Source organism: Cololabis saira, chromosome 18 (assembly GCF_033807715.1).
Source record: "Cololabis saira isolate AMF1-May2022 chromosome 18, fColSai1.1, whole genome shotgun sequence".
Classification (NCBI taxonomy): domain Eukaryota; kingdom Metazoa; phylum Chordata; class Actinopteri; order Beloniformes; family Belonidae; genus Cololabis; species Cololabis saira.
Genome location: NC_084604.1, coordinates 23,593,398 through 23,604,372, shown reverse-complemented (window position 1 = coordinate 23,604,372; position 10,975 = coordinate 23,593,398). Strand labels below are relative to the sequence as shown.

General features: G+C 43.4%; 1 protein-coding gene across 1 annotated transcript in view; it reads right to left on the bottom strand.

Annotated features, from left to right (window-relative positions):
• Nucleotides 1–8,618: 8,618 nt before the first annotated feature.
• Nucleotides 8,619–10,975, bottom strand: part of rab32a (RAB32a, member RAS oncogene family) — a 32,179-nt gene continuing 29,822 nt past the window's right edge. The window contains exon 3 of the mRNA XM_061746353.1: nucleotides 8,619–9,711. Within this exon, the coding sequence (XP_061602337.1) occupies nucleotides 9,562–9,711 (150 nt within the window). The 3' untranslated portion in view covers nucleotides 8,619–9,561. The remainder of the gene's footprint in view (nucleotides 9,712–10,975) is intronic.

The following is a 10,975-nucleotide window of genomic DNA, read 5'->3' as shown; positions in this document are numbered from 1 at the left end:
CTTAGAAAAGTGATTCAATATTTCGAGTTGGTGGAATAAAGATAAATAAACAAGACAGCAACACGGGATGGAGAGGAGATCACTGCTCTGCTTTTCTTGTGATCTCGGTAAACAAAACAGCGCGATCGGAGATGGTTGGTCGGGCCGTTCAACCAGAGCCGTCGGGAGACTGGAGAGCTCCAAGTCCTGCCGATGCAGCAAATGGTGATGAGAAACAGCAGAGATATTTCTGTGGTGAATGAGAGAAAAAAAAAGTAGCCTAAGACAAAAATCAGACAAAGAAATATGAGTGAAGGAAGGGTATTTAATGCCATTTCAACAGCCTGTTAGGATGCAATGGCTGGCAACAAAAGTTATGCCCTCTACTGTGTTATACTCAATTGTCAAAACATAAGTCCCAGTGCTGGACAAACAAAAATATCTATTTTAGCTCTGTCTTTTTTTGCTCCATTGTTTTTTGCAAATTGTTGTGAAGGAGAAGTAGTCATAACTGCAACTATAGAACAAGACTATAATAGTTCTGTAATATCTCTTCTCCTCTTCCATCTTTTATTAATTATAAGTATCTCCTAGCCATCATTGTTGTCCATCATTCTTGTAGTTTGTTGTGCTGGTCTGCCCCCCCCCCCCCCCCCCTTTCTCTTTTGTGTATGTTTGCAGGCCAGAGCTTCGGGAGCTGTGTGCTGACCTGCAGTCCCCCCCTCTGATCATCCCACTGGTTGCTTCCACCTGTCTGTGTAGATGTCTGCTATATGCTTCCTGACATCCTGGCCTGCCCCCCCTCTGACCACTTCAGTGTCTGCTGTCTACATCTGTTTATATAATCATCCCAGTATTGCACCTTCCCAAGCAGGGCCTTCCCTCATATTTATACTAGATGGAGGTATCCAACACAAGCCCTTCTCTTCAAGAAGCAGCTGACTCCTGTTCAGTCTTATCTATTCATCAGGCAGTGTATGAAGTTCCACCACTGTTGGTGCAGTAGTGAGACTGATTGATTTGAGCTCTCAGAGAATAAGGCTCCCTCATCCCTTCCCCCATCCCTAAGTCTATCTACCCTTACCGCTCATCTGCTGAACACTATAGTCTCCTGAAATCCAATTTCAAATTTGCCCCTAAACATGTACGATTAACAAAGAGCCACTGTCAAGCAGCAACCTTTTCTGCAACAATGACTACATTATTTTTGGTGTCCTACGGTAGTATGCATTTTAATGTTAAGATCAGTCCGAAAAAGAAAGCTCAGTGTAACTTAGAGGCAACCTTTTCTGTGTATATTTATGCATCTACACCAAGCTTACCATCCAGTAAAGATTATTTAATTGTAGACATGTTGAGAATAGTTTTCACATTGACAGTATGATAACTGAGAGAAAAATTGCATTTAGGGTGTCAGAGTATTAGAGTGTTTGCGGTACTCTGCTTTACGGCTGTCGTAACGTAGCTGTTGATGTTTTACTCTAGTGGGTGTTACGGCAGTGGGAGGGGCTTTTACGTCAGTCACGTGTATGCTGTGAACATGAACCCGAGAGCTCCGAGATAAAGAAGTAACAACTTACCTGTGTGGACCTTCCGTGATTTATTACATGGTGTCAGAAGTGGCCAGTGGTTTTGCAAAGAGTGTAAACCATGGCGAAGTTTAACCCACCGGAGAGTTTCAGCTTTGATAAACCGACGGAGTGGACCGACTGGAAAAGGCGGTTCGAGAGATATCGGACGGCTACGGAGCTCAACAAGAAGTCGGGTGAAGTACAAGTGTGTTCCCTGGTGTACGCAATGGGGAGTGAAGCGGAAAATATTTTCAAGTCGTTTACTTTTACTGACCCAGGACACCAGAATAATTACAAAATAGTGATGGAGAAGTTCGACGAGTACTTTTTCCCACGGCGGAATGTAATCCATGAACGTGCTGTTTTCCACCAGCGCGTGCAGCGGCCTGGCGAGCCGGCAGAGACTTTCATTAGGGCTCTCTATGATTTATCAGAACACTGCGAGTTCGGGGAGAGTAGAGATGAAAATATTCGAGACCGAATCGTGGTGGGGATTCAAGATAAAGAGCAGTCTCGTAAGTTGCAGCTCATGGCGGATCTTACACTGGCGCAGACTATACAGTCTGTTCGCCAGTCAGAGACAGTGAACATGCAGATCAGTGCGCAGGCAGCAGAGGCCACGGCAGCCACGGCATCCGTACATGAGGTGCGGGGCGCGCGGAAGAAGAATATAAAATGGCAGCGCAACGCCAAGAGAGGGGGAAAGACGGAGCACGGGAGGAAGTGCAGCCGGTGTGGGAAAACGGAGCATAAGGATCCAGAGAGATGCCCCGCTCGCAATTCAGCTTGCAACAAATGCGGCAGGAACGGACATTGGCAGAGCCAGTGCAAAACCAAAGCGGTGAGTGAAGTAAGAGAGGCAGATGAGCAGAGTGAATACTTCCTGGGATCAGTGAATGCTAACGTGAGTGATGAGTGGACAGTGCAACTTCTTCTGGGTGCAACTCCTGTTAAGTTTAAGATCGATACTGGGGCTGATGCTAGTGTATTGTGTGAAGAGACTTTCAATATGCTCATTCCAGAGAGAGAACTGAAGCAGACTAGTGTATCTTTGACCAGCCCAGGGGGTCAATTAGACTGTAAAGGACAATTTCAAGTTAACACCACATACAAGAAGAACTCATACTCATTCCCAGTGTATGTTATTAGAGGAAAGTCTGTTAACAATTTACTCAGTAGATCCACTGCAGCTGAGATGGGCCTCATGAAACGGATCGAGGAGGTCCATGGTGCCTTTGGAGAGCATGGCACGCTCAAGACGGAGCCTGTGAGGATACAGCTCAAGGACAACGCCACCCCGTACGCGGTGCAGACTGCGCGCAGGGTCCCAATACCGCTGACGTCCAAGGTCAGGGAGGAGCTGCGCCGCATGGAGGAGTACGGCATCATAGAGGAGGTAACCCAGCCAACCGATTGGTGCGCCCCCATGGTGCCCGTGCTCAAAAAGAACGGAAAGGTTCGTATATGTGTGGATCTTAAGAAACTAAATGAACAGGTAAAGAGAGAGAGATTCATCTTACCTACACCAGAGGAGATTACAGCGGAGCTGTGTGGAGCAACGGTGTTCTCCAGCCTTGATGCAGCCTCGGGGTTCTTCCAGATTCCTCTGCACAGTGAGAGTAGCCTACTCACCACATTCATTACGCCATTTGGCAGGTACTGTTTCCGGCGCTTACCGTTCGGGATAACGAGCGCCCCAGAAATTTTCCAAAGGAAAATGTCGGAGACACTTCAAGGCCTACAGGGCGTCTCAGTTTACATGGATGACATTGTTGTGTATGGGAAGGACATGGAAGAGCACGACCTCCATCTCCAGAAGGTCCTGGAGAGAGTCGAGTCTGCTGGGCTCAAGCTCAATAAGGAAAAGTGTAAGCTCAGACAAGAGCAGCTCAACTTCCTGGGCCAGGTGGTCGACGCCACAGGCGTGCGGCCGGATCCAGCAAAGGTGCGAGCAATCCGGGAGCTCGCTGCACCAGAGAACGTTCACGAGCTCAAACGTATCCTGGGCATGGTGAACTATCTCGGTAAATATGTGCCGAACCTGTCCACAGTGGGCCAGCCACTGTACGAGCTGCTCCGGTCCAAGACAGCTTGGACCTGGGGTCCAGCACAACACACAGCTTTTGAGAAGCTAAAAGAGCTACTGATGACATCGCCAGTGTTAGTGTTTTATGACGTCAACAGACCCACCGCTGTCTCAGCTGATGCAAGCAGCTATGGGCTCGGTGGCGTGCTGTTGCAGCTCCATGGACAAAACTGGAAACCAGTCGCATACTGCTCAAGGAGGCTGACCGACGCAGAGACCAGATACGCGCAGATTGAGAAAGAGTGCCTGGCGAGTGTCTGGGCCTGTGAACGGTTTGAAAAATACCTCTACGGCCTTGAGAGTTTTGAACTTGTGACAGACCACAAGCCCCTGGTCCCACTAATGAACAGTAAGGACCTAGACAACGTTCCATTAAGGTGCCAGAGACTTCTTATGCGGCTCATGCGCTTTAAGCCAGTGGCTGCGTATGCGCCGGGGAAGACCCTTGTTGTGGCAGACACACTGTCACGGAGCCCTCTGAGTCACACGGAGGACGGGAGAGACACACACTCTGAGGTTGAGTGCTACATTGCAGCAGTCATGGACGGCGTGCCAGCTACCCCACAAAAGATGGACAACATCCGAGCAGCTACTGCGGCTGATGAGAAGCTGCAGACAGTGATCAGGTACATCAGGTTCGGCTGGCCAGAACACGCATGCCAAGTACCAAGTAACATACGTGAGTACTTTTCTATGAGAAATGAACTTTCAGAGTATGGCGGGATGGTCGTGAGAGGAAGCCGCATCGTGATACCAGGGACGCTGAGGGCAGAAATCCTTGAGAGAATCCACGACGGACATCAAGGGCTCTCAAAGTGTCGGGACAGGGCAAACGCCGCTGTCTGGTGGCCCGGCATTTCCTCACAACTGAAACACAAGGTGTTGTCATGTCAGTCCTGCTGTGAGTTGAGAAGAGCACAGCAGAAGGAGCCGTTAATCTCTACCCCGCTCCCCGACAGACCATGGCAGCGCATAGCTCTGGACTTATGTGAGCATAATAAACAGAACTACTTAATCATCTCAGACTACTACTCGAGATATATCGAGATACTGCACATGAAAACTACAACAAGCGCTCATGTCTCTCTGAAGCTGAAAGCTATATGCGCCCGCTACGGCATTCCAGATGTGGTCGTCAGCGACAACGGGCCGCAGTTCACAGGCACAGAGTTTCAAGACCTCGCCCGTGAGCTTGACTTTGAACACGTCACCTCAAGCCCACACAACGCACAAGGCAACGGTCACGCAGAGAGGGCGGTGCAGACCGCAAAGCGAATATTGAAACAGAACGACCCTCTCATCGCACTCATGTGCTACAGGTCAACACCATGCAGCACAACTGGAGCCAGCCCAGCTGAACTACTAATGGGCCGGAAGATTCGAACGACACTGCCTACCCTCGAGAGAAACCTGCAGCCCTCATGGCCCGACGGGCAGCGCATCAGGCAGAAGGACGAGGCAGAGAAGAAGAAGCAAGCCTTCTACTACAACCGACGCCATGGGGCCAGACCCCTACCCCCACTTCAGCCTGGTGGTAACGTCCTCACCAAGCTGGACCACCAGAAATCCTGGACAGCTCCTGCAGTTGTGACCGCTGAGAGTGTCACGCCACGCTCTTACATCATCCAGACGCAGCAGGGGGCAAGACTCAGGCGCAACCGGCGCCACCTGCAGGAGATGCCTGCTCCACAGCCGCCTGGAGGCGAAGCACCTGTCTTACCTGTTTGCACGGACATCAATCGACAGCAGGGGGACTCCGGTGTCAGCATGCATGCTGGTGCTGAAAATCTGTCACAGACCAGGTCTGGACGGATCTCTAAGCCAGTCATCAGACTGGACTTGTGAGTTAACATGTCCTCACACTCATGGCCTTTGGGGGGGAAGAAGGGAAAAGAGTTCCAGGTGTGGTAACCTTTAAACCACATAAAAGAGTTCCAGGTGGTAAAGCCACATAAAAAGAAGAAGAGTTCCATAGAATGTTGTAAACTGATGTGTTTTAATATCAAAAGAGTTCAGGAATGCAAACTGTTATCTTATAGTGAAAAGTAATTTGATAATCGTTTGATAATCTAAAGGTTTATTGAATATAAGTACTACAGAAGACAGACCAAGGGTTGAATGTCGTTTATTGATATTTAATGAAGAATGACATTGTTTACATTTCACAGGATGTTTGATTTGGTCCTGCTTATTGCTACAGAACAGCATTGTTCTTTACAGAATGTTTATCTGTTTACTTTATTGAGGAAAGTAGAACTAAAAAGGGGAGATGTCAGAGTATTAGAGTGTTTGCGGTACTCTGCTTTACGGCTGTCGTAACGTAGCTGTTGATGTTTTACTCTAGTGGGTGTTACGGCAGTGGGAGGGGCTTTTACGTCAGTCACGTGTATGCTGTGAACATGAACCCGAGAGCTCCGAGATAAAGAAGTAACAACTTACCTGTGTGGACCTTCCGTGATTTATTACATAGGGTGTTTCACAAGTGTGTTTAATCAACACATTGTACAATCCTGTTAATGCTTTTGTGTGGGGCAGTACCCTGCAGGGAAGACTGACTGCGACAAAGTAATTTTTCAATAAAAGTGTCTTCTTGTTCTGCAACAATGCTTTGGTGGGTGGTACGTGTCAACCTAACATCCACATGAATGCCAGGACCAAAGTTTCCCAATAGAGGATCATAGTGTAACAAAATGATTACATTTTTATGCAGCACATATCCGTGGCTGTATGTTGTGGATGACAAGTTCATTGGTGGTCTAAACATGTCATGTGCGACCTTTATCAAATGACAATTATATCAACACATTTCACTCCAACTAAGAAGAGGTGGGCATTTGGAATATTTGCAAACTTTCATTTTATTAAGAATCATATATTCTTAGAGAGGTGTAAAGATTACCTGGGCAGCAATGAACTCTGTGGGGCGCTTCTGGAATGCATCAAAACTCATTTTGTATGTCGGTCAAATAAAGACCTGTTGCTGTCGGACATCTCCTTTTTCTTTAATTGTGTGTTAGACCTCATAGTTGCTGTGATAAAGTCGAAATTTGACAAAAGAAATATGAAAGTTGAGAAGACTTCATAGAAAGCGTTTGTTTACTATGGCCTCTGCACTGGGAAGTTTACTTGTTGCTAAGCTACCGAGCTTGGACGTGGGCGGGGTCTGAAGCTGGTGCGTTTGTTCTGTTTCTGATGTGAAACACAAACATGTTACGTCACTATTTATTCTATTCTATTCCTCTTGGGTCGCTACAGACCTGGGGATTCATGATTCACACACGTTTTACTGTCTGGACCAGGAACTTCATGATCAAGCAATATTTGTTGTTGATGCACATAGTGTGCAGGGAATAGTAAAAGATTCCGAAATATTAAAGCCAGTTAAGGAATAAAGAGAAAGGGAAATGACAAAAGCAATAATGAATTGGGGGCATGCAACTGAGAAACAGCAGAAAACAATGATTGTGAAATAGCAAATGTAAAAAAATACAATTTAAAAATATAATATAATTTCAACATTTAGTTTTTATTTCTAATTATATTCTTTGATGAACTCCTATTGATATATCCAAATCCACCATGCGATGAAATGGTGATGTATCCAGGTGTACTCTTCCTCTTACCCACTGGCATCTGGGATAAATTCCAGTTCCCTGAGACCCTGAAAGGATTGAAAAGGTACTGTATGTAAAATGAATAAACGGATATTAATTTAATCATTAATTTTCCTTCTTCTTTAACTGTTTTCCTCTTTTTTTGGCACCGTTCAATATGAATTAAACATTCAGCAGTTCATTCATCTATTTAAGACTTTGTAGATTGTTGCTTTTGAAATGGTGTTGTGTTTGTAATAACCACATGATCAAGGTGGTCATACACTAGATCCCGGAAGGAACAGATTCAATAAAGCCAGAATACGGGATTGTACTCAATTTCTAACCTAGAGATTGAACCCCTTACCTTTTGTCACATTTAGTGAATATCTCCTTACCATCGTCATGTCGATCATGTGAGTACACTATAAAAATAAAAAATGAACAAAATGGTCATCTAATTCAGCCCTGGCTACTTATCTAAACTGGAATCAAAATAGGTAAACATTGCTCAAGGCAGTTGCTGACAGAGGGAGGGTCCATGTTGTGCATGATACGTTCGAGATACTTTGCAGAGCTCTTGACGGGGCATGGTTTCTCAGAGAGCAATGGGGGCAGGAGGAGCTGGCTTTCTGTGTTTTGTTACAAATATCAACACGTGACATAATCTAGATTCTAGAAATACCTTACCCTACATTTAATGCTTGATAGTTATATGGTTCCGACAAAATGGCCATTTTCGAAACCATATACTATTCACTCCACGTGTACAACGTAGAATACAGTATGTACTGTACAATGGTCCTCTAGTTATGCTACAGTACAAGCATAAGTCAGTCACCTGACCACTCTGGCTGGTTTATGTTATATTGGTACATTGCATTGTGGGACACAATATGTGAAATAAACTAGTCAGCTGCACACAAGAACTTTTCCCTTCAGTAGCAAATTAATTCAGATACTTGTATGTATAGTTTTATATCTTGTGCTTTAAACTAAATGGGCTATTTTAAGGACAAATTGACATTATAAAAGGATACAATCATTAAGATTACATCTGTTTTAACTTTTTAAAGAGTTCCTCCAAAGCAAACAAAATCCCAGTAACCTGCTCCAGCCATAATAACAGTATATTTAGGAATATTCCTTATAAAGAATAATCCCAGCTCAGTTTGCTTGAGCCCAGATATTTTACATACCATAAAATCCAGTTTAAAAATATCTGCTTAAGATACTGAACAAGAAATCAAGCAAAGGAAATGCTTGAACTGTATTCACACCAAACATTAATCTTTCACTACAAGATACTGGCCTGATTTACTAAATAATAAAGTGTATATCAGCAATTGTATGAGTGAATGAGCTGTGACGAAACATGGAGCAATGCTTTGTTCAATAGATTAGAAAAACACGTTTAATCAGATAAAATTGAACAGGTAGTCTAATCCCAGATAGGAAACACAAATATGTTAAAACTTTTATTCTATTTTGGTATTTAAGTATTTTCACATGTAAACATGTTTAAAACATCCTTTATCCTTCATCAACACTAACAGATTACCATCCAAATGTACCGTACAAAATAATATTCTGTTTTCAGACCACACTATAGTCATACAGTGCAGGATGCAAAAACATTTTAAAAGTACATAATGTGCATTTACACTATCATACCAGTGTAAACAAAACCAAGTGAAAGGTTTGTCAATGTAGAGTGTTTTTTCCTTCATTATTTTTATCATCATTATTATTATTATCATTACTACCTTACTAAAATACTGTATTGTGCATCTGCAAAGGGAGCTCGCAAGTGCATGAACAGTGTTAGGCAACATTTCTTCATAGGGAAATAAGAAATCAAAGGCAATATATCTTCACACCCATTTCAGATATGATGACATTATAAAGATGTTGAACTGCAATGCCCCTTTACAAACATCTAGAGAGAAAGATACTAACTGTGCTTTAAAGTGTATGTTTCAGGGGCATTAACATCCATCTGCACACTGAGGAAAGAGTTCAGAAGCACAGTAAAATAATATATATAATGCTGGACAGGTAACAAGTGGATGACAATATACAAAGAATGAACAAAACAGTAAATGCTCTGATGGCATTTGAGGCAATACCAAAATAAAACCAGGGAATGGAGAACTTGGATGTGTGGCACACATGAGCATCGGTGAAGAGAGAAGTTCCTGGAGCTTTGAAGACCCCCCAAAAAATTCATATTCCTCTCCGTAGGTGCAACAGCGAGCTGGAGCCACAGGCTGGGCGAGCTCACTGGACCCTGCCAAAGGCAGGCGGATGGTTAACGTGAATGGATTGAACGTTAGCAGCAGCCTGACTTGCTCTCAGCAGCCACAGTCTCCTGGTCCAGTTTGATCCGGTCTCCATTGCTCTCCTCGTATGGCAAACCTTTGTCATTAGCCAAGATATTTTCCACCAGGAAACGTGCCGCCTCATCCACGTTGATGTTGTCCTATGAAAACATCAAAACAGTCACATCAGATGAGTTGTTAGACGCATTACGTAAACGGCAAAAACTGTTCAAGCTAAATGGTTGCTTGTAGGAAACAGGTTTAGTAACCACTTGTGCAGGTTCTGTGATAACAGAGGCTTACACAAAGACTAATACTGTACACTAAAAACCCATCTATAAAAATATAAAAGCCCATTTTAGGGTTTACAATTGGGTCTACAGGGGTGATTAACTGAATCACCAATGCAAACTCATGTAGAAAAAAAAAACCCCCACAAAAGAACAGTGTAATGCCCTTCATTTGATGCTTCTTCTGCACACTCATGCCCTGACACTTTAGTCGTAACAAAATTAACAATATTACTGCAATTGAAGCAACAGAGTAAAAAGTGTAGGAAATCTTGAGTTGAGCAGAGGGGAGGCTGTTTCACTGTGCAGTGCAACTACACATACAGCTACAAATACTTTTAAACTTAGTTTTCAAGATTAAAATATTTTTCTGACACAATCTCATAAACACTTTTATTGCTTGAACTTCTATCTATGATCTAATATTCTGTAATACTGTGATGAAATGGGGGGGGATTCCCCGCTTCTCACCCATAACTGGCTGAAACGAGTTTTAGTGTTCCCATGACACCGATTAGGATTAAAGTTGGCATGGAAAATTAATTAATAAATATTCTCTGGCATGCCGACGTCCTGTGTTACAGTATGTTACATTACACATTTTGTATTTACTGAATATAAAGCAGCAGCATCTTGGTAGGTCAAGATAAACTATAAAAATCGTATCTCATTCTTCATCTTTGTAAACCAAAGTAACTTGGGACTCCCACCCAGATGTATTTGTATTTTATTTTTTAAAAGGAAAAGAACCCGGGACAGTACATATTAATAATAACATTTTCATGTAAATATGCTAGATTATAGCCAGTTGCTAATTTGCATCTTTAGTCCCTGGGGCAGGTTGATGTAAAAGACACGTACATTACATACAGTCCAAGAAATGATGACACACAGCAGTAAAATACACTAATAAATACACAATAGAAGAAAATACAATAAAATACACTAAGATATAAGATAAAACATACAATAAAATACACTAAGATGTAATATTAGTGTAGACTTGATTCTCTAGAAGCCATGTTCTTAAGTGTTTAATGAAGGAGGTGAGGGTGGGTGTGTCTCGTATGACATTTGGTACTGTGTTCCATGTATGAGATGCCCGATATGAAAACGCTGACTACCCAAAAGCACT